The sequence below is a fragment of the Cetorhinus maximus genome, chromosome 9, assembly GCF_964194155.1.
Source record: "Cetorhinus maximus chromosome 9, sCetMax3.hap1.1, whole genome shotgun sequence".
NCBI classification, from domain to species: domain Eukaryota; kingdom Metazoa; phylum Chordata; class Chondrichthyes; order Lamniformes; family Cetorhinidae; genus Cetorhinus; species Cetorhinus maximus.
Genome location: NC_135887.1, coordinates 37459241 through 37483227, shown reverse-complemented (window position 1 = coordinate 37483227; position 23987 = coordinate 37459241). Strand labels below are relative to the sequence as shown.

The 23987-nt window shown below is 43.7% G+C and overlaps 1 protein-coding gene across 2 annotated transcripts in view; it reads left to right on the top strand.

Annotated features, from left to right (window-relative positions):
- Nucleotides 1-23456, top strand: part of LOC144684574 (caspase-1-like) — a 39868-nt gene extending 16412 nt beyond the window's left edge. Inside the window, exons 5-10 of one of the 2 annotated variants that reach the window (XM_078548527.1) lie at nt 6977-7153; nt 8272-8506; nt 14881-15009; nt 17829-17938; nt 19561-19694; nt 22360-23456. In XM_078548527.1, the coding sequence (XP_078404653.1) occupies nt 6977-7153; nt 8272-8506; nt 14881-15009; nt 17829-17938; nt 19561-19653 (744 nt within the window). In that variant the 3' untranslated portion in view covers nt 19654-19694; nt 22360-23456. Of the gene's footprint in view, nt 1-6976; nt 7154-8271; nt 8507-14880; nt 15010-17828; nt 17939-19560; nt 22125-22359 lie in introns of those variants that run through there. The other variant, XM_078548526.1, reaches the window with a different exon arrangement.
- Nucleotides 23457-23987: the final 531 nt, after the last annotated feature.

Genomic DNA, 23987 nt, shown 5'->3' with positions numbered 1-23987 from the left:
TGAAACAGACTTCCAGTCACAGAAATATCCCTCTACCATCCCCTCTGCTTCCTGCCTCTCAGCCCATTTTGGATCCAATGTGCCACTTTGCCTTGGATCCCATGGGCTCTTACTTTCTTGACCAGTCTGCCATGAGGGATCTTATCAAAAGCATTGCTAAAGCCCATGTAGACCACATCCAATACATGACCCTCATCAATACTCCTGGTTACCCCCTCAAAAAATTTTATCAAATTTGTCAAACATGACCTTCCCTTAACAAATCCATGCTGACTATCCCTAATTAATCCATGTCTCTCCAAGTGCAGATATATTTGGTCCCTCAGAATTCTTTCCAGTAACTTCCCCACCACTGAGGTGAGACTGACTGACCTGTAATTTCCTGGTCTATCCCTTCCTCCATTTTTTAATAATGGGACAACGTTAGCAGTCCTCCAGTCCTCTGGCACCTCACCTGTGGCCAGAGAGGATTTGAAATTATTGCCAGGGCCCCTGATATCTCTTCCCTTGCCTCCCTCAACAGCCTGGGATACATCTCATCCGGGCTTGCGAATTTATCCACATTTAAGGCCTCTAAACCCACCAGTACCTCCTCTCTGTTAATTTCCTCTAATATTTCACAGTCCTCCACCCTGATGTCTATACCTGCTTTGTCCTTTTCCATTTTGAAGACCAACACAAAGTATACATTGAGACTGCACCCACGTCTTCTAGGTGCACACACAGATTACCTCTATGGTCCCTAATTGGCCCTACTCTTTCCCTAGTTATTCTCTTGCTCTTTATATATTTTTAAAAACTCTTTAGGTTTTCCTTTATTCTACCCATCAATGCTTTCTCATGCACTCACTTAGCTTTCCTAATTGCCTTTTTAAGTTCCCCTCTGCACTTTTTATACTCCTCTAGGGACTCTGCCACATTGAACCCTCGGTATCTGCCATAAACTTCTCTTTTTTTCTTAATCCTAACCTTTGTATGTCCCTTGACATCCAAGGTTCTTCGGACTTGGTCTCGCCCCCACCTCCTTTTGTCTTTATAAGAACATATTTGCCCTGTCCTCTCACTGTTTCCTCCTTAAATGCCTCCCACTGCTCTGACACAGTTTTATCTGCAAGTAGCTGCTCCCTGTCCATTTGGGCCAAATCATATCTCAACTTAATAAAATTAGCCTTTCCCCAGTTTAGAATTTCTATTCCTGACCCAACCTTATCCTTTTCCATAACTATCCTAAATCTAACTGAGTTATGGTCACTATCCCCAAAATGCTCCCCTACTGATACACCTTCCACCTGCTCGGGCTCATTTCCGAATATTAGATCCAGAACTGCCTCCTCCCTTGTTGGGCTTTCTATGTACTGGCTAAAAAAGTTCTCCTGGATGCAACTTAAGAATTTTACTCCCTCCCTACCTTGCACACTCAAACCATCCCAGTTAATATTTGGGTAGTTAAAACCCCCTACCATTACTGCCCTATTATTCTTACACTTCTCTGAAATTTGATTACATATTTGATCCTCTATATCTCGCTGTCTATTTGGGGGCCTTTGGTACACACCCAACAACGTGTTTGCCCCTTTTGTGTTTTTTTACTTCTACCTTCAGATCCTTCCAAAATATCATCGCTCCTCACTGCTATAATTGATTCCTTGATCAGTATTGCAACCCACCCACCCCCCCCCTCCCCTCCCCCGCCTCTTCTATCCCCCTCTCTATCTCGTCTGAATACCCTGTAACCAGGAATGTTGAGCTGCCAATCCTGCCCTTTTAGCCAAGTTTCGGTCATAGCTATGATATCATACTCCCACATGCCTGAATGTGCCCTCAGCTCGTCTGTCTTATTCCTCAGTCTTCTTGCATTAAAATATATTCCATTTAACCTTGCCAAACTTACTTATTTCTTATCTAGCCTATGTTTCTTCTGCCTCCCAGACTCATTTACTAGCGTTTTAACTTCTAATTCCATCTCAGCTTTTCTCCCCTCTGAACTACTTGTCAGGATCCCACCCCACTTCCAATTTCATTTAAATCCGCCCCAACAGCATTAGCAAACCTTCCCATGAGGATGTTGGTCCCGTCCTGTTCAGATGTAACCTGTCCAACTTGTACAGGTCCCACCTTCCCCAGAAACGGTCCCAATGCCCCAGGAATCTAAAGCCCTCCCTCCTGCACCATCTCCCCAGCCACACATTTATCTGCTCTATCCTTCTGTTCCTATACTCACTACTGTGTGGCACCAGGAATAACCCGGAGATTACTACCTTTGAAGTCCTGCTTTTCAGTTTCCTACCTAACTCCCTAAAGTGTGCTTGCAGGCCCTCATTTCTCTTTCTTCTTATGTCATTGGTCCCAACATGGACCACGACCTCTGGCTGTTCACCCTTCCCCTTCAGAATGCCCTGCAGCCGTCCCGTAACATCCTTGACCCTGGCACCCGGGAGGTAACATACCATCCTGAAGTCAGGTCTATGGCTGCAGAAGGGCCTGTCTTCTCCCTCACTAACAAATCCCCTACCATTATTGCCCTTCCACACTACTTCCTCCTGCCCTGAGCAGCTGGACCACCCGCAGTGCCATGGCCTTTGCTTCGGTTGGCCTTCACAGAGGAACCGTCACTCTCACTGTTTTCCAAGGCTGAAAATAGGTTTGCAAGCGAGATGCACTCAGGGGATTCCCTCACTACCTGCATGGCCCCCTTCTTCTGTCTGTAAAAGTAAACAAAATAAATTGAAGCCATGGCAGGACAGCTTGGTCATGTGGAAAGCATGTCCTGTAATATGTGAGAAGCCATGGACGCTTTCGATGTCCTAGATGACCACATGTGCAGGAAATGTCACCAGCTATAGAACCTTGAGATCCAGGTTTCAGAGCTTGAGCAGCGGCTGGAGTCACTGTGGCGCATCCCTGAGGCTGAGAGCTACGTGAAAAGCATGTTCAGAGAGGTGGTCACACCACGGCTTAGGAGTCTGGAGGTAGAAAGGGAATGGGTGACTACCAGGCAGTCCATGAAAACTAGGCAGGTAATGCAGGAGTCCCCTGGGGCCCCACTCACAAATCAGTTTTCCGTTTTGGAAACTGGTGAGGGCAGGATCCTCAGAGGAGTGCAGTCAGAGCTAAGTCTGTGGCACCACGAGCGGCTCAGCTGTACTGGAGGGGAGGAAGGAAGAGCTATAGTGAAAGGGGATTTGCTAGTTAGGGGAATAGACAGGTGTTTCTGTGGCCGTAGAAATGACTCCAGGATGGTATGTTGCATCCCTGGCACCAGGGTCAAGGATGTCACGGAACAGCTGCAGGACATTCTTCTCGGAGGGTGATCAGCCAGAGGTCGTGGTCCACTCGGTACTAATGACTTAGGTAGGAAAGTGGATGTGGTCCTGAAAACAGACTTCAGGAAGCTAGGAAGGAGATTGTAAAGCAGGACCTCTAAAGCAGTAATCTCAGGATTACTCCCGGACCCACGTGGAAGTGAGTATAGAAATAGGAGAATTGAGCATTTAAACACGTGGCTGGAAGGCTGGTGTAGAAGGGAGAGCATCAGATTTCTGGGCCATTGGGACCAGTTCTGGGGAAGGTGGGACCTATACAGGCTGGACGGTCTACACCTGAACAGGATTGGGATGAATATCCTCGGAGGGAGATTTGCGAGCGCTGTTGGGGGGGTGAGGTTAAACTAGATTGGCGGGGCGGGTGGGAACCTGAGGGCAAAGTCAGAGCAGGGAAAGAGAGATGGAGAATTAGTGAGTGACTCTGAAAGACAGAAGCACAGGTTAAAAAGTGTACAGCACAGGAATTTGGCAGTGCTAAAGATATATATGTAAATCCAAGGAGTATAGTAAATAAAGCCGATGAGCTGAGGGCAAATAGATACATGGCAACATGATATTGCTATAACAGAAACTTGGCTTAAGGAGGGGAAAAATGACAGTTCAACATCCCTGGATATAGAGTTTTCAGGCAGGATAGGGAGGTGGATAAAAAAAGGTGGGGATGTAGCATTATTGATTAAAGAATCACTACAGCTGTGAGGAGGGATGATCTACTAAATGAGGCATAAAATGAGGCCATATGGGTTGACCTCAGAAATAAGAAATGGGCAGACACACTGCTAGGAGTGTACTACAGACTGCCAAAAGATGGAAGAGAGTTAGAAGAGCAAATATGTAGGCAGATAGGTGAGTGCAAAAACAATAGGGCAGTAATTGTAGAGGACTTCAACTACCCTAATATCAATTAGGATATGAGCAATGTGAAGGACACAGTGGACGCAAAATTCTTGAACTGCATTCAAGAGAATGGGCTTGTTGCGTACTGGTTAAAACCAATGAGAGCAGGCGCAATTCTAGATTTAGTCTTAGGAAATGAAGCTGGGCAAGTGGATGAAGTAGCAGTGGGGGACCATTTTGGAGATCATGACCATAATACAGCTAGATTTAGCATCATTATGGAAAAGGACAAAGATAGAACAGGAATGAAAGTTCTAGATTGAGAAAAGACAAATTTTACAAAGCTTAGAGGTGAGCTAGCGAGAGTGAACTGGATACAACTATTAGAAGGGAAAACAGTGTCAAATCAGTGGGAGGCATTCAAAAGTGAGATTCAATGGGCACAGTGTAGACATGTCCCCACAAAGAAAAAGGGTGGTACTGCCAAATCTAGAGCCCCCTGGTTATCCAGAAGCATAGCGGCCAAGATAAAGCAGAAAAAGAAAGCTTATGACAGTCACAAAAGGCTTATACTGTAGAAAGCCTAGAGGAATATAGAAAGTACAGGGGTGAAGTAAAAATGGAAATTAGGAAAGCAAAGAGGACACGAAAAAATATTGGCAGGTAAAATCAAAGAAAACCCAGGGATGTTTTACCAGTACATTTAAGAGCAAGAGAATAACTAAGGAAAAAGTAGGGCCTATCAGAGATGTACATGTAACTTGTGGGTTGATGCAGAAGATGTGGGTAGGGTTCTCAATGAGTACTTTGCCTTTGTCTTCACTAAGGAGAGGGATGATGCAGACATCCTAGCTAATGGAGAGGAGTATGAAACACTAGGTACAATAAGCATAGTGAGAGAGGAAGTACTGGAGCGACTGACATCGTTGAAGGTGGATAAGTCACCAGGACTGGATGGATTGTATCTCAGGCTGTTAAAGGAAGCCAGGGAGGAAATAGTAGATGCTCTGAGGATCATTTTCAAATGCTAACTAGATACAGGCGAGGTACCGGAGGACTGGAGGTCTGCAAATGTTGTACCATTATTTAAAAAGGGTGTAAGGGATAGGCCAGAAAATTATAGACCAGTCAGTCTGGCTTCAGCGGTGGGAAAATTATTGGAATCAATTCTGAGAGACAGGATAAACTGTCACTTAGAAAGGCACGGATGGATCAGGGGTAGTCAGCATGGTTTTGTTAGGGAAAGATTGTGTCATAGTAACTTATTAGAATTTTTTGAGGAAGCAATAAGGAGGATTGATGAGGGTTAGTGCAGTGGATGTTGTCTACTTGGATTTTATTAAGGCATTTGACAAGGTCCCACATGGCAGACTGGTCAGGAAAGTGAGATCTCTTGGGATATAGGGGAAGGTGGCAAGTTGGATCCAAAATTGGCTCAGTGACAGAAAACAAAGGATAATGGTTGATGGATGTTTTTGCGAATGGAAAACGCTTTCCAGTGGTGTTCCACAGGGTTCAGTGTTGGGGCCCTTGCTGTTTGTTGTATCTATTAATGATTTGAACTTAAATGTGGGAAGTATGATTGGGAAATTTGCAGCTGACACAAAAATTGGCCGTGTAGTTGATAGTGAAGAGGATAGCTGTTGTCTCCAGAATGATATCAATGGTTTGGTTGAGTGGGCGGAGAAGTGGCAAATGGAATTCAGCCCAGAACTGTGTGAGGTAATGCATTTGGGGAGGGCAAAGAAAGCAAGGGAATACTCAATAAACGGGAGGATATTGAGATGTGTTGGGGAAGTGAGAGACCTAGGAGTGCATGTCCACAGGTCCTTGAAGATGGCAGGACAGCTGGATAAGCTGGTAAAGAAAGCATATGGAATATTTTCCTTTATTGGACGAGGTATTGAATACAAAAGCAGGGCTGTACTGATGGGACTATATAAAACGCTGATTAGGCCACAGCTGGAATTTTGTGTACAGTGCTGGTCACCACATTACAGGAAGGATATAATTGCTCTGGAGAGAGTACTGAGAAGATGTGCAAGAATGCTGCCAGAGCTTGAAAATTGCAGCTATGAGGAAAGATTGGATAGGCTAGGGTTGTCTTCCTTAGAACAGAGGAGGCTGAGTGGTGACCTAAATGAGGTTTACAAAATTATGAGGGGCCTAAATAGGGTAGACGGTAAAGACTTGTTTCCCCTAGCTCAGGGATCATTTACCAGGGGCATAGATTTAAGGTGATTGGTAGAAGGATTAGGATTAATCTGTTCTCTGTCCAAATGGCTTTATGCAAAGCATTATACAACTTTGATCCTTCTGATTTTGAGTGTTTTGCTAGCATATCTAAGAGGAAATGCTATAATTGTAGATTTGGGTAATATTATTGGATTGATTTCGTGTTTGGAATGCGTCGCAGGCTAGATATATGTTTTGATTGGTTAAGTATTTGGGATGTGCCTCTTGATTGGTTAGATGTCTGAGATGTGTGTCTTGATTGGTTAGGTGTTTGAGACGCATGACTCAATTGGTTCAACCTTTGGGTGTGTAACTAGATTGGTTAGATTCTTGGTTTATGTGACTGGTTCAATATCTGGGATCTGTGGTTGGATTACTTAGATGCTTGGGATATGTGACTGGATGTAATGGATACTTGGGATATGTGTCTAAATTTGTTGGATCTTTGAGATTTGCAACTGGATTGGTTCAGTTTTGGATTGGGTTGCCTGACTGGATTGATGCTGTAGCTAGCATTGCAATGTCTTTGGGTAATTCCATATTATTAAAGGCTAAAGTCACAGCTATAACTTTTTTTTTAGGTATACAAGATATTGCCAAAACAGAACAGGAAACGTCTGGCCCTGCTGATTAATAACATTGATTTTGAGAAACCTGAAATGACAAGGCAAGGTGCAGAGGTAGATGAAGAACAAATGCAGAAACTGCTGAATGGCTTTGGATACCAAGTGGAAAAACACAATAATTTAACAGCAGAGGTAAAGTTTAATGTTTGAAATGTTCTATTCAACTTAGTGTTCACAGTAGATCTCCCTCTGTATTCGGCTTGACTGCATTCCACAATATCCTTTCCTCGGAGTGGGGGAGCCCTGTAGGTAAGTAAAAGCCATTTCCATTGTCCATTGTGATGATTGAATTGCATTGTCTATTAAGAAAGATCTGATGGCTATACTGGCTCAGGATTAATTATTTTGTTTTCCCTTTGCATTGCATTGAGTTAACTTTATGGTTTAGAAAGTCACAAGGGGCTGTTGATGAACCCTTCTGTGCTTCACAGAATAGATCAAAATGTTTTACATGACCAAACTGCTCTTTTTTTTATCATACTAGTTCCATCCAGGTAGCGATTTTTTATCATACTAGTTCCATCCAGGAAGCGAGGACTCTACAAACCTGCATTCTGGAGAAAAGGCATTTCACGCCAAACAGCAAAAATTATTCCATTAGTCAGTGATGCAATACTTTAGTGCACAAACCAAATATAATTGGAAAATTTTATCTATCATGAAATATGACATTGGAAAGCCTAGTCCAATACATATGATAGCTAAATTGAGACCCTGTTCTTCAGAACAAATAGCTGTACCTTCCATCTCTAAGTTAACTCTTGGACCATATAGCTACAGACTGCACTTCTATGGGGAACATCTGATAATTGTCCCACTTTGGGTAATTATGTCCTCAATAAACTCACTGCATAAACTTTTGCTACATAAACTTCTATCTTCCAGCAGTCTCCACTCTAATGGGCATTAACTTTCTAATTGTGAAGAACTGCACCACAAAGAATCCTGTGCCCATATACAGAACAAATATACATACAATACATACACTTTTAACATAAAATGTAGAACTGGGTTATTCCTGCACTTCATTTACCAAATGTCCTGCAGAGTTCTATATAGCGCGGGAGTTTACGGAACAGTTAGAACCTGTAATAGGCATGTTTATGAATTCAATGAGTCCTCAAAAGTTTGAGCTATTATCACATGTATTTGAAATGAATAATGTACTTTTATTATAAATAGAACCGAGTGGAAATCAAGATGCATAGGTCCTGTTCAAAAATATTGATGTAGCATGAATTGTGTTTCAGGGAATGGAGAAAGCGTTGATGGCATTTTCAAATCGAGAGGAACACATGCAGTCTGATAGCACCTTTATTGTTCTCATGTCCCATGGACTCCGAGATAAAATCTGTGGCAAACTTTACAGTGAGGAGACGGAAGATACTTTTCACATCGACAATGTCTTTAACATTTTAAACAACAAGAACTGCAAAGGACTGAGAGGGAAGCCCAAAGTCATCATCATCCAGGCCTGTCGTGGAAGTGAGTGTCCCTCTAAAACCTTTTACAATCTGCTCATATGCAGTGTAAATTGAAGGGAATAATAGGAACGGTGTATAAGATAGAGAATAGCTAAAATAGTATATATGAAGGAGAAACCCCTAAGTATGTTATCGAGAACAGAAGCCCTATATATACCATAGGGATAGAAATCCCTTTGTGTATTAGAGAGAGAATCAGGTCCTGGGTATGTTAGAGATATTGATAAAGCTATGATAATGTTATTTTGTATAATGGTAATTTATTCAATAAACACGTTTGCAGCCTGAAGACTGAATTGCAGTGTAACTTGCATCTTAAAATTCATATACAGACTAAATAATCAGGTTAAAAAGACAATCTTGCGTGTCAAAAACAGACAATTCGGCAGGTAACAGGGAGGTGGTGGATGGGATATTAAAAGAAGGGTAATGTTGAATTAAAATTATGTTAAAATTACAAACCAGTGTGCCATTCCTACATTACAGAAACTGATGTAAGACTAGCAGTTCTTGTGTATATAAGAGAATAGCCTGTATATATAAGACTAGCAGTTCTTGTGTATATAAGAGAATAGCCTGTATATATAAGACTAGCAGTTCTTGTGTATATAAGAGAATAGCCTGTGATCATATGTATATTTCAGAGAATAACAGACCTGTGTTATAGAGAGCAGCAGCTCTAGTATATGATACAGTATAGAGATTAAAAGACCAGCGGGGTTACTTTTGACCAAAAGCTGATTATAGGTACTAAGTGCTTGCAGTGCAAATAAAACTAGCGTGTTTGAAAGTCTGAATTTAGCATACAATTTGGTCCTAATTGCTGATTAGCATAATTTGAACTCGTCTGCAGTTGCTGAACCAGGTTTAGCACTCAAGCACTGATTAGACACAGGTATTGTAGTAGGAACCATACTACGTAGTGAGAGCTCCTCGCACTCACTTCCCCTGAAGGTGTGGAGTGCTCTGGTTTACATACAGAAACAAGTGCATGGTGACTCAGGAATAAAGGAAGGGGCACACAGCTTCTCGGTCGCAACACTGGAGCTCCTGGTGGAAGAGGTCCAGAGAAGGAGGAATGTCTTGTACCCCAAGGGGAAGAACACCTCCTGATGCTCCTTACACTCCTCTCCCTCTCCTGCGGTAGCTACCTTCATGTCCTCTTTTTCCATTCCTCATCCAGACTAATGTCAGAATTTTCCGTGCCTGCTGGCATCTGGCGTGTTCGGTGGTATGAGCAGACAATATGTTGAGAACCGGTTTGCGATCATCTGCTCTGCCCGCCAATGGCGGGTCGCGTTTCCTGCCGCCAGACATCGGGAACCTTATTGTAATACATCAGCATATCATTATAAGGCTAGCCCACTGGAATCATTCGTTTGTTCCCTCCCCCGCCCCCCGTCGGCCCACTGGATTGTCTGCCCGTGTCAACTTGATTGCCCGCACAACAGCAAATAAAAGGCGTGCACTTGGCAGGCTGCACTTTGAGGGGAACTTGGAGGTCAGTGCACAGTAATGTTGAAGAGCACTCACCTGGGTCACCTGTTGGACTTCAAGGTTGATGCATGGGGTAGGGGGGGTTATCCTGAGATTAAGGTGACTTGGGGGTGGGGGTGACAGTCAAAGCTTGGGGCAGCTGCCGCAAAGGAGCAATGGGGAAGGGTCGCTGCCTAAGACCTTTCTGCCACAGTGCACCGAGGGACTGGGAACTGTTTAAATCCCCTCGGGCTGTACAGCTCAAAATGAACATCTGCAAATGATTGTAATATTCATTTATTGTATTGATGCATTTCATGATACACGTTGTAAAAGTTGAACCTGATTGTATTTTTGTGATGGTGATTTTGAAATGGTTTGAAATGTTGTTGAAGATATTTTGTGAATAAAGTATATTTTTGCAAAAAAAAAGTGGGGGTGACAGTTACCTTGTGGTTCAGGCACATTGTGGGGAGGGGGGCAAGGGCTGCCCTGCAGTTGAAGCGTGCTGAGGGGGGATGGGCTGCCCTGCAGTTGAAGGTAGCGCACAAGCACGTGCGGGGTAGGGGTGGGCGAAGGAAGTGGCCACTCATTAGGAACATTTTGTATAAAGTGATCATTCCTCTGCAGCTGAGACAGTTCAGGCACAGTCACATTGACATGATTGGAGTCGGATCTCTAGCTTCTCTGCCCACTCAAGCAGCAGAGAGGCATCAAAGTGCCACCATGTGCTCCAGAGATTTTTACTCCTCGGACAGAGACTCCAAACTAATGAGCGTTTTAGAAAACTGTAGAACAGTTGGATGACTGGGCAAATTGTACAATCTCCTTGCTAAAGCTGGCCATGGAGCAGACACTGGTGGAGGTGCTCACAGACCTTTGCAATGTCATCATCCCAGTTTGGACTAGTCTCCCCCATGGTTCAAGCTAACAGTACAGCCTTGCAGCATGGGTTAGGAGAATGCCTGAGCTGAGAGCACAGCGTGCAGTCCAATGGGCAAAGCTGCTGCTAATCGGTCGAGCGGAGTGAGGCAGAGGTGGGTGGGGTTTCGGGCAGCCATGCAGCACACTAGCCTCTGACCATCCAAGTGGTGGCCAGCACCCTCCAGGATGCGTTAAGGGACCTTCAGACATACCAAGAGAGTTTCTTAGAACATCCAAGCTAACCTATGCATCTCTTCCTTTCATCCTGCAGGAGGAGTACATCAGGATCATGCCTTGTAGCTTACAAAGAGCAAAGACAACAGAGAAGAGAATGACGGAGGCACCTGGCTGCGCAGAGGGAGGAGCAGCACCCTCTGGAAGAAGGGGTGACTGGGCCTCCTGCACACGCTGCCAAAGCCACAGCGAGCCATCATTGGTCAGCGCCTAGCTAGACCTCGGGTCTGTAGATGCCGCCTTTCATTCCTGCAGATGACCAAGAACCAGTGTCGCCGAAGACTGCACATGTTTGGAGAACTGGTCGGTCACATCTGCCAGCTCCTGCAGGATTTGGTGCAACGGGGACATGGAGGGCAACGGGGACATGGAGGGCATCCACTGCCAGTGGCCATAAAAGTGATCATGAAAGTGACCTTAAAGGTGCTGAAAGCATATAGAAAGAATGACGGAACTCTGTGATGCCTGCCCACTACATTCTGGCAGCAGTGACGAGCACCATTGAGGTGCAGGCATCAGTAATGTGTCTAGGGAGTGTGATGCCAGACCATCACTTTGGTCTGAAGGCTGCACAGAGCACAGGGAAGAGGCCCTGGACTGAGACACCTGCTTTTATCTTGTGCATAAAGGCTTCACACAAACACTGTTCATCAGAACAAGTAGCCATAGGTAGAGAGACATTCTTGGGAGTTTATTGACAATAGTGAACATTATGTACAAGTGACTAACACCCGTGCCCAGGCTGTGCAACTGCATCTTCTTCACTTTCCTAACCCTGCTGCTACACCTTGGTGCTCCCTGGCAATCCACAGCAGAGGCGGAGGCAGCCTGCTGACTGCCAAGCCCTGTCTGTGATGACCTTGGCGGCTGTGATGACCTGTGGAGGGCCGAGACCTGGAGGACCCTGGCCTGCTTTCAGGGTCCTGCTGTGTGGCAGTGGCACCCTCCTCGGCCAGTGGAGCTGGAGCTGCTGAGGTCACAGGAAGAGGGGATTCAGATGGGCCGGTCAGCCCTGGAGTTACTTGGATGGATGGTCTCGGGGATACACCTGCTGATCCTTCACCCTAAGGGTGCCCAAGGGCCCCTGGCTGACTCCTTAAGGAGAAGGGGTAGCTGGAGTTAGATCGAGCTGCCCCACATCCCTCCCACATACACACTGTTGGAGGCTAACTATGACGTCAACGATGAAGTTGAGCCCACACAGCAGTCTCCATGGCAGCTGCCATCCTACCAGTGTTGACCTCGGTGCATTGCAATGCCGGTGCTATCAACTCAGCCTGAAGGCGGACAGACTCCTCCATCCTGTCTTGCAACCTGAGGAGTGCAGCGGACATCCCTTCCTGTTGTTCATTAGCTTGCCTTTGCAGCCCCGGCAAATGTGACATGACCGAGTCCAGAGGCTCGTCATCTGTCTCAGACTCAGCAGATTTCTGGCTTCCTGCAGTCCTCCAAGTGCCGGACACCTGGGAAGTCTCTGCCACCACCTGCTGTGGACCAGACAGTGCGATGTGCTCACCAAATTGTGATCCCAAGGCTAATTTAAAGCTAACTCCCACCGAGGTGTGTCTCCCTGCACTAGTGGACGGTGTGGGTGAGCGCTGTGACTGGACTTCAAGGAGGGTGCCTCCAGATTCCTCTTCTGAGGTTTCTTTGGGGCTTAATTGGAGGCCTTTGTCGTGGACTCCGTCGGCTGTTTCCCAGATGTGCCTGCGAAAACAAGAGGAGATAATTAGTGCATGGTAGTGGCCTGTGAAACAGGACACATCACTTATGGCAAGGTTGTCTGATGGATGATGCACTGCTGGATCCTCACTTGGTAGATCACTGCCGACTTCACCGTTAGCACAGGACCAGTCCAGATCCTCATCGGCCAGCTGGCTGGCTCTGTTCTCAAAGTCTGTAAGGACCCTGATTTTAGATATCCCTCTACCAGTCTGCGATGAGTAGAGATGGAGGAAGTATAAGCAGGATGCCTGCCAGGCCGGATGATAAGTATGCCTGGCATGTGTGGGAGGTGAGTGGTCCCATGGACGGGATGAGGACAATGAAGGTGCGTGTGTGAGAGTGAATGGTGATGTCCCTTGAACCGGCAGTGAGTGAGCGCCCTGTGGATGTGTGATAGGTTTGTGAGAGTGTGAGTTGAGAGTGATGAAAAGAGTGACTTAACCTGACGGAATGGAGGAGATCATTCATCCTCTTTTGGCAGTGGGTGGCCGCCCTCTTTTGCAGGGTGTTGGCACTGATCACCACTGCCATTGCCTCCCAAGCCAGATTAATGAGGTTGGTGTCCATCTTGCGGCCAGAGTGGGGGTAGACGATATGACAGCGGGCCCCCACTGCATCTAAAAGACCCTCGAGGCCATGTCTTCTTTGCAGCAGTCATGGACTGGAAGTACTGTGAGGTGTGCGCGCAGCTGTACTTTAAGTATGGCGCCCGGTGTGCTGAAGCAGCGAGGTGATGGCATGGTGGGCGAATGAGAGCCTGCCCGCCATGGAAACAGCATGTTTCCCAGGAATGCATAATTAATGCGGTGGGTTTGGGACGATGCGGCGTGAAAAACCACCATTACAACCAACAGTTAAAACCTAGGGCGCTACTGCACTTCGAGCAGAATTGTCCCAGATTTGCTCTAAGGGTCTCCTAGCAAGATGCCCATGTGGAAGCACTCTTTCTCCTGATGACTCTTAAAAGATGAAGTAGCACAGCACTTCCTCTTTTTAGGTGATGTCCTCAAAGAATTCCTGGGTTAAAATATTGCTAGAGTGTTGGTGATGTTTTGACAAAGTGTCCCAGAAAGCCTCCTGATGTGTTTCAGCGGTTCACTTGTGTTTCAGCGGTTCACTTCACAATGCAGAACGTGAATGTGAATGGTGAATATCCCTTTAAATAGTACTTGAAATCCACATTAACACCGTTTTACTCCCAGACTTCTGGTTGCTGTCAGGGGACCCTCCTTAATGAGCAAAGACAGGCATTAAGTGGCAATCAGCACTTGAATGGCCCTCCAGGCAGCCATTCATAACTAGTTTATGAAGATGTCATATTGCTCAATACGTAGGCTAAACTGGCATTTCAGCTGAAGACTCCATCTTGGCCACCTTGGAGGACTTTTAGTACCTGAACATACAGCCAAAAATTGCCCTCCTCCTTTGTATCCCTCCTCCCCACCATGTTTATTCTACAGAATAAATTCAGGGTACATTACAGGCAATAACAGCTCCTGTATTCATTAATCTCCACTAAATGTGATTGATATTAGATCTTCTGTTGATAAATTTTATATCCTTAGATTTGTTGAATTTGAAAGTGAATGGCAGTACAAAGTGTATTTTCAGATTTTCATGTTATCCAGAGATAAGCTTAAAATCCTGGTATTGAATTATATTCCGTTTCAGGTAACAGCCATAATACTGACCTTAAAGGCCGCAAATGTTTTTCATTTAAGAGAAGACAATTTTGCATTGACTGTCAATTAGAATTTCATTGCTGTTAATCATTAATTCAAAATTATTACGTCCTTTGAAAATATTCGACTCCGCCTTAAGTGTACAACAATTAAACAGAGACAAGGAAAGGTGGTCAGTCAATAAAATTATCGCATAGAGCTGTGACTTATCTGGTGTTACTTTGTAAGCAACTTAATTGAAAGGAAAAATAACAATGTTAATCAGTCATAATTTGGGTGGTGTTCAACTGAAGTGGGTTAACATCCTTGAGTAATTTGTGCGGTTTCTTTGCAGCAAACCTTGGTCATGCCTATGTCAGTGATTGTGTAAAGCCCAAGTCCCCTACAGACTATGAAGATGACGGTCCCTTTTACCAAGTTCACAAAGAAAGTGACTTCATCTGTTTCTGCTCCACCACCCCAGGTAACTGCACATAACCAGCATAAACAAGCTCTACTTCTCAATAGCATGGCCGACAGTTCACTTCAGAGAATAGTCTCATGTGGTACAGTTGTTAAGATAGCATCATTTTCCACATGTACGCTGACAACACACAGATCTACCTCACCAGTTCTCCCAGCCCCTCCACTGTCCCTAAATTGTCAGAATGCTCATCCGACACTGGCTGAGCAGAAATTCCCTCCAACTAAATATTGGGAAAACTGAAGCCATTGCCTTCAGTACCACCGCAAACTTTGCTCACTATTTATCGACTTCTCCCTAGCAACTGTCTGAGGCTTAAACAAACCATTTGTAACCTTAGTGTCATATTTGACCCTGCAATGAGCTTCCAACCATGTATCCTTACAATCACTAAGACCTCCTATTTCCACTTCTGTAACATCTCCCGATTCTGCCCATGTCTCAGCTTATCTGCCGCTGAAACCCTCATCCATGCCTTTGATACCTCTTGACTTGACTATTCCAACACGCTCCTGGCTGGCTTTCCATGTTCTACCCTACAAAGAACTTGATGTCATCCAAACCTCTGCTGCCCTTGTCCTAACTTGCAACAAGTCCCATTCACCCATCACCCCTGTGCTTGCTGACCTACATCAGCTCCCAATTAAGCAATGCTTTGATTTTAAAATTGTTATCCATGTTTTCAGATCCCTTCATAGCCTCGAAGCTCTCTGTAATCTCCGCTAGCCCACAACTCTCCAAGATGTCTGCATTCTTCTAATTCTGGCCTCTTGAGCATCCCTGATTTTATTTACTGTGTCGTTGATGTCTTCAAGCTGTGATAGGCTTAAGCTCGGGAATTCCTTCCCTTCGCCTCTCTACGTTTATTTCTTCCTTTGAGATGCTCCTTAAAACATACCTCTTTAAGCTTTTGTTCATCTGAACTAATATCCCCTCATGTGGCTTGGTGGTATATTTTGTTTTATAATGCTCCTGTTAAGTATGTTTGGACATTTTATGACACTGAAGGTGCTATAGAAATACGAGTTGTTGTTGTGAGACACCAACAATCAGAGAGACAGCAGAGATCAGAGAGCAACAGCAATTTTCCAAGAGAAATGATAGGGATCTGAGAGGTTAGTTCAGCGCAAGGGCTGAAATATGCTCATGCCCATTTAAGATAAATTTCGATTTACAGCAGCTGTTTTCAAGATTGAAATGGGCCTGTCACTTGGAGAGAAAAGGAAGGGAGAAGTCCCATACCATAATGTTAGAGCCATGGTAAGGACATTGTGCTGAGGCCCCCACCTACCCTCTCAAGTCAATTTAAAAGATCTCATGGCACTGTTTCGAAGAAGAGTAGGTGGGTTCTCCCCATTTTCTTAGCCAATATTTATCTCTCAGTCAACCTTACTGACAGATTATCTGGCCTTGAGCACCGAATATCTGTTGACACTGTGTTAGTGCAGTATTGAGAGAGTGCTGCATTGTCAGAGTGCTGCCGTTTGGAAGATATGTTAATTTGAGATCTTGTCTTCCCTCTCATGGCACTATTTGAATTTAATTGGTTATTTATCTCATTGCTGTTTGTAGGACTTTGCTGGGTGTAAATTAGCTGATGCATTTCCTACATTACAACAGTGATTATACTTTAAAAAGTATTTAATTGGCTGTAAAGAGCTCTGATACGCTTTGAAATGATGAAAGATATTGTAGAAATACAAGTCTTTTTTTGTAGGACGGAGTTGTTTAGTTTAATTGTAATGATAAATTGAATGCCGGGGAGATAAAAACAAAAAGCTACTGCGGGTGCTGGAAATCCAGAACAAAATCCAAACAATCCAGTTCTGTTGAAGGGTCATGTTGGACTCGAAACGTCAACTCTTTTCTTCTCCACCGATGCTGCCAGACCTGCTGAGTTTTTCCAGGTAATTCTGTTTTTGTTTTGAATGCCGGGGAGTGTTGTTTCATTGTTTTTAGATATCAGAAAGTGATTTCAAATATATTTACTCCTAGAGTGTTATCCTTTATCTTCCTTGGGAGACAGGATAAGTTTGAAAAGTGCATGACATTGTAAATTGGAATGGCTGTATCAGACAGCCCAGGCGGAGGGCCTAGTCTTATTTAGCATTCCAGGTTCAATGTCCAAAATCTGGCACCCTCAGGACTGAGACCGTGCCAGGTTTCGGATTTTCCTGAATTTTGGATTACCCACTGGATCAGATGAGAGCAGGCAGGTGATTAAGATAAGCATTTTGCTTTCAAGTTTCTGAACTGGCCTGAGGTTGTTCCATCTTTTGCTTCTGAGGTCAGCAACCCCTCCTGGATACCTGTATTAACCCTTGATATATTCTTGGTGAGGCGAGTTTCTGGTATTTAATCCCTGTATTTAATGCCCAGGCTTCAGAGTGAGGGTGCCAAAATACTCTTCAGTGGTTCCAGTGATTCTAAGGATGTGACTTATGTAAGCACCCATATAACCACATATTGTATTTCAAAGAGTTTGCAATTAATCATTTTTTTTCCCCATTAACTGTGTTCTTTGGGCTAAGAGTAAAATGTCCGGTTTTCGGACAATTCTAATTTTCAGACAGCTGGATTTGGGTACTGTACCTGTATTGGATGTTCTTGTATCAGGTGTGGTAAATGCACTAGTCAAAGCAACAGAGTGATTCTAAGTCTACAAGATTGATGGGTTCACCAATAATCTGAACAGTAGGAAGAAAGTGGCATAATTCAGGGGCCAGTTGAATGTTGTGGCTGCTTTCCTTTCACTCTTATGGGTGACAGGAATCCTCCTTCCATTACCTACTAATGCTATTGTCCTTTTTGCTTTGCAGAAAATGTGTCCCTTAGGCACGTTCAAAATGGAAGCATATTCATCCAGAAGTTAGTCGATGTAATGAAGCAAAATGCATCGAAATTTGATGTCGAGGAGCTTTTCTTCAAGGTGAGGAAGCAAGACAACTATTGCAGGGACTGAAGGGATGACTAGGGAATGGGAAATGGTCCTCTATGCTATGGACCAATCCCTACCCTAGAGTTTGGGCAGATACCTGCTTGGTGGGCTCTGCCAATGCTGCTGTCTAATCTAAAAGCAAAATACTGCAGACGCTGGAAATCTGAAATAAAAACAGAAAATGCTGGAAAAGGAACATTAAATATAGGGATTAAATACCAGGAACTCGCTTCACCAAGAATATATTGCAGGTTAATACAGGAAGTTGATAAAAGTTTCCCCTCATATGTTGGATATGACTGGACTTGCCTCAGCTTTCCTCGCCCATCTCCCCATCAGCAACAGGATTGCATAAATAGAGAGATCATTTGAGGAGGAAAATGTGAACTTTCAACCACCACTCCCTACCCAACCTATATTGAATACCAGAAAAAAATATTACTAAAGAAATTATCTTTCCATCACACTGTATCCAAAGTTCACTGTTCATATGTGACCCCTACGGAGTCCAACATTGGAATCTTAATGCTGGAATTAGCTGATTAATGCTTAAACGGTCTGGTTTATTGCGAGGCAAGTGGTAATACAAAAGTTAGTATTTAACATGTTGGGTTATTTCTGTGTTCCACAAATGGATAGCTGTGATTAGGGCCAGGATTTTGCCCTTGTCAGGCGAGCACGACGGGCGGGCCCGGGATCGGTGGCGAAGCAGACCGCCACCTGCGATCGGGCCCCAACATCATTGCGCATATTTTACGCTCGAGCAGGTCGGGCACGCGCCTGCCCACTCGGCGCAAATTTCAGCCCCAGGGGTGCAGTGACTATGTGGGAAATCAAGAGGTTTCCTGACTGCCAGCAGGAATGGTTCCATAGGCTGCGTTATTGGTGCACAACACCCCCCTTTTACTGTAAGAATCCCGAAGAATTCCTCGCCCTTTCATCGGAGCCAGTCTGCCCCCGAATGCGGTGCTGCCGAGCTATTATGTGTATTTACATGGAATTTTGCTTCAAAGCATCTTTGAAGTGAGTGACATCTGCAGTAAAACGAGTGTCGCTGTAATGCACACAAATTGCCTACGACAGCCCATGACCATAATGACTTTCATATGACATTAGATAAATGGCAAACTACCCTTAGTTCAAAATATTTTAAAAATTCAAGTTTTCCCATATGTATCATGTTTGGTGCACCCAGACAAAGAAGTCTGTGGAGTCCCTCACTTGTCTGGTCTTCCCCCACTGCGTCCGAGAAATGTGAATTCAGTCTCATTCTACATCCATTTTAGTTTTACACTAGCATTTAAACAGCAACGTTAGAGTGACAGCATGCAGTAGGAGAAGTACAGGGACTGGAAGAGCATGACGAAATGGGCATATGAATGTAAGAATGGAGAATTGTGAACAATCAGAAATAAGATAATAAAAGATGGGGGAATATGGAAAATATGCAGCAGCATTACTATAAGGAATAGGAACATGTTTGAAATGGGAGCTATATTGTGGTGCCATGCTAAGCAGTAGCGAAGCCCATCCACAGGTTGGTTCGCCCTGTTGGGAACTGTTGCCGTAAATCTTAGTTGGTAACTGGAACTGTGTGACTTCTCCCCTTTCAGGTCCAGCAGTCATTTCAGACCTTTACCAGACAGCTACCTGTGAAGGAGAGAGGCACGCTGATGAAGAAGTTTTACCTGTTTCCTGGCATTTAACACATCAGTTCCCAGAAGCAAACCTCTACGCCTGACCCCAGGTCCTGCAGCAGAATTACAGAGCATGCCTGGAGATCAAAATTCCCCTCAGATCTGTGACTTGCATGCATTCAGCACTTTTTGGAAAATTATTTTTTTAAAGCTTTCATTGCGGTGATGGGGTATTGTGTGATGTTGCAGGGAGGTTATGCTTTACAGAATAAGCTGAGAATTATATATGGTGCCTAAGGATACAAGTGCCAGTTGCTTCAGATCCTAATTATAATCATACTAAAATAATTAGTGCTTTTATTTGCTTTGCTAGAGGGTTAGTATATTCCTTCACCAAGTCTCAAGCAGGGTCACGGTAGATCAGTGCATTGTTAGTGTGTGCAATTTACTGTTGCATATATGAATACCAGACTATCAAACCTGCTGAGAAAACCTACTATTTGGGAACCTTCTTTGTCCGCAAGTCAATCCAAATTCAAGGGCAAAGGTCATCCATCTAACCTCTGCTGTTAACCTACCCACTCTGGTATGATGTTTCTGCTTTCAGGAGGTACTAGTTTTAAAAGTATCAAGACTGACTTTTTTGAGAGGATTTGTCCTTTTCTTGGTCTCTTGGCATTTTTTCTGGGGTTGGGTGTTTATTTGCTTTCCATCGCTAGTTTTCAACTTTCCATGCTACCAGTCGGGGCACCTTGCTCATTGAACTGCTTATGCCATCCTGCCACCTTTCTGCACAAAACGCTACAGAAAATGGCCATTTTCAAACTTTGATACCAGCAGGAAATGCAGGAGCCACTTTAAGAAGCAGCACAAGCACATTTCTGTTTCTTCCCAGCAAATCCCAGCCTCTTTACTTCCACTGCATCATAGGAATAGGGGTAGGCCATTCAGCAACTGAAACTTGCTCCACCATTTAGTTGGCTAAAGAAGGATATACTTGCCTTAGAGTATGTGCAACAAAAGTTCACTAGATCGATTCCCTGGAATGAGCAAACTCCTCTGAGGAGAGATTGAGTAGAATGGGCCGAGATTATGTGGAGTTTGGAAGAATGAGAGATCACCTCATTCAAATGCATAAAATTCTTCGAGGATTTGACAGAGTAGATGCTGAGAGGCTGTTTCCCCTGGCTGAGGATTCAAGAACTAGGGGACAGTGTTTCAGAATAAAGGATCAACTAAGATGAGAAATTTCTTCACTCGAAGAGTTCTGAATCTTTGGAATTCTCTACCCCAGAGGGCCAGAAGGGATGCTGACCCGCTAAATATATTCAAAACTGAGATTGATAGACTTTGGGCAATAAAGAAATTAAGGGATGTGGGACAAGGTGGGAAAATGGAGTTGATGTAGAAGTTCACCCATGATCATATTGAATGGCAAAGCAGGGCCACATGACCTACTCCTGTTCCTATTTCTTGAGTTCTAATGTTCAATTAGACCACAAGTGGTCTGTACCTGAATTCCATTTACTTGCCTCAGCTCCATATCTCTTGATACCCTTATCTAACAAAACTATATTGATCTCAGTCTTGAAATCTCCAATACACCCAGTAGCCAGTCATTTGGGGATGAGAACTCCCGATTTTTACAACCCTTCGTGTGAAAAAGTGGCCTTCCTCTCATTTTAAAATTATGAGCTCTCATTCTTGATTATCCCACCAGAGCAAATAGTTTCTCCTTATCTACCATATTGAATTCTTTTAACATTTTAAACATCTCACTTGCATCATCCCCTCAATCTCCTGGTACTCAAGGGAGTACAAGCCAATTTATGTAACCTGTCCTCATGTTTAACCCTGTAAGTCATTCTGGTGAATCTGCACTGGACCATGTCTAAGGCCAGTATATCCTTCTTAAAGTACAGTGGGCAAAACTGAATGCAGATGAGGTCAGACCAAGGCTCAGTATACAACATGTAATTTGCAACGCGAGTGTATAATCAATATTTACATGAGGATACTCCAAAAACTCTTTAATCCTACAGTTCAGCTGGGGAGGTGGGGTTGGTGTCAATGCCAGGCTTTGGCAGCAGAGGGCAGTCACTGCCAAATTTTGCTATGTGGGGTCTCTCATGAAGGGAGGCCTGCCATTGTCTGTGTTTGCATAGCTGTCATGTGCTGCAGACCCCAACCCTTTTTTATTATCTTCAGCGAAAGTCACTCAATCCAAAATTTTTTCAACAAATCCAAAATTTTTTCAACAAATCCAAAATTGTTGAATCCAGCAGGTGTATTCTCATTTTCACTGACCCATCTGAATGTTGAAAAACCCTGTACTGTTGTTAGTTTAATTCAATCACTATTGTTAGCATTGAATGTTTTTTAATGTTTCTGCTTTTTAATAAGTTGAGATATTATTTCCATTTCATTAATCATGGTCTAGGTCATTTTAATTGTTTTAGTGTTAATGCTGTTAGAGAAGATTCAGAAATCTAGCAATAACCATATTCTTGGGAAATAAAACTGGCTGAAATGTTTGTTAATTTTTCTTTTCCTAAAAATGTGTTTTATCGTTTTATACAAGAAATTTCCATGTTTGAGCTCATGGTTTGATACAGAGTGTAAACTATGCTACAGACTGCACCATATTGTTAGGTATAGATATTGAACATCATGTTACACAGTTTTATGGTGGGGCTACTCAGAGTCAAGGGTGGGATCCTTTACTGCCAGGGAGTTGGGGCTCATGGAGTGCTAATGGATCTTTTACACTTGTAGACGGGCACAGCATCAGTTTAATGCCCCATCCAGAAAATCGTAAGTACAAGGCAGACACTTCTCCCCAACTCAAACAGTACTTCTCCATGTTGAATATTATTTGGAAGAAGCACTGAGGCTAGCAAGGGCAAAGAATGTACCCTGGATGAGAGACTTCAATGTCCATCGCCAAGAGTGGCCCAGAAGCAACACTATTGACTGAACTGACTGAGTCCCGAGGACATATATGTGCCAGACCACACCTGTGGCAGGAAGAAATGGGAAAAACCTCCTGACTACGTCACCACTAATCTACCTGTTGCAGATGCAACTGTTCATGACAGTATTGTTAGCAGTGACCACTGCACAGCCCTTGTGGAGACGAAGTCTCATCTTCACACTGAGGACACCCTCCATTGTACTGTGTAGTACTGCCATTGTGCTAAATGGGATGAACAGAATCCCATGAGGTCCCATTAGCAGCAGAGCATTCCATTTGTCTTCCTAATTATTTGTTATACCTACATGCTAACATTTTGTGATTCATGTACAAGGACACCCAGATCCCTCTGTATCTCAGCATTCTGCAGTCTTTCCATTTAAATAATCTGCTTTTCTATTCTTCCTGCCAAAGTGGACAACCTCACATTTTCCCCCATTCTACGCCATCTGCCATTTTTATGCCCACTCACTTAACCTACCTATAATCCTTTGCAGATTCTTTGTGTCCTTCTCACAACTTATTTTTCTCCCTATCTTTGCATTGTCAGCAAATTTGGCTACAGTACACCCGATCCTTTCAACCACATCGTTAATTCAAATTATAAATAATTGAGGCTCCAGCACAGATCCCTGTGGCACTCCGCTAATTAATTTACTAACCTGAAAATGACTCATTTATCCCGACTCTCTGTTTCCTGTATTTGGAGGTAATATGTTAGCGTGGATCCTCTATCCACGTTAATATATTACCTCCATACCATGAGCTCTTCTCTTGTGTCATGACCTTCTTTGTGGCACCTTGTTGAATGCCTTTTGGAAATCCAAACACACTATTCATTCCCCTTCATCCACCCTGCTTGTTACATCCCCAAAGAACTTTATTAAACTTCTCATTTCTATAAGACAGCAGAGTGGAAGAGCAGGAGAGGTAGCCCTGATGGTAAAGGATGATGTAAGGACATTACTGAGAAAGGGTCTTGGCTCAGAAGATCAGGAAGTAGAATCAGCGTGGGTGGAAATTAGGAATAACAAGAGTCAGAAATGCTGATGGGAGTAGTGCAGAACCATCCTAATAGTAGTTAACTATTGGACGGAGCATTAAATAAGAAATTATTGTCACAAAGGCAATATAATAATTGTGGGTGACTTTAATCTTCATATAGACTGGACCAATTAAATTGGAAAAGTTAGCCTAGAAGGTGAGGTTGTAGAATGCTTTCATAACCATTTCCTAGAGCAATATGTTGTGGAAGCAACTAGGGATGAAGCTATTTTAGATCTAATATTGTGTACTGAAGCAGGGTTAATTAGTAAACTCAAAAGATCCATTGGGGAATAGTGATCATTATACAATTGACTTCATCTTAAGTTTGAAAACAAAATACTCAAACTACAAACAAGAATCTTAAACTTTAAAAATGTCAACG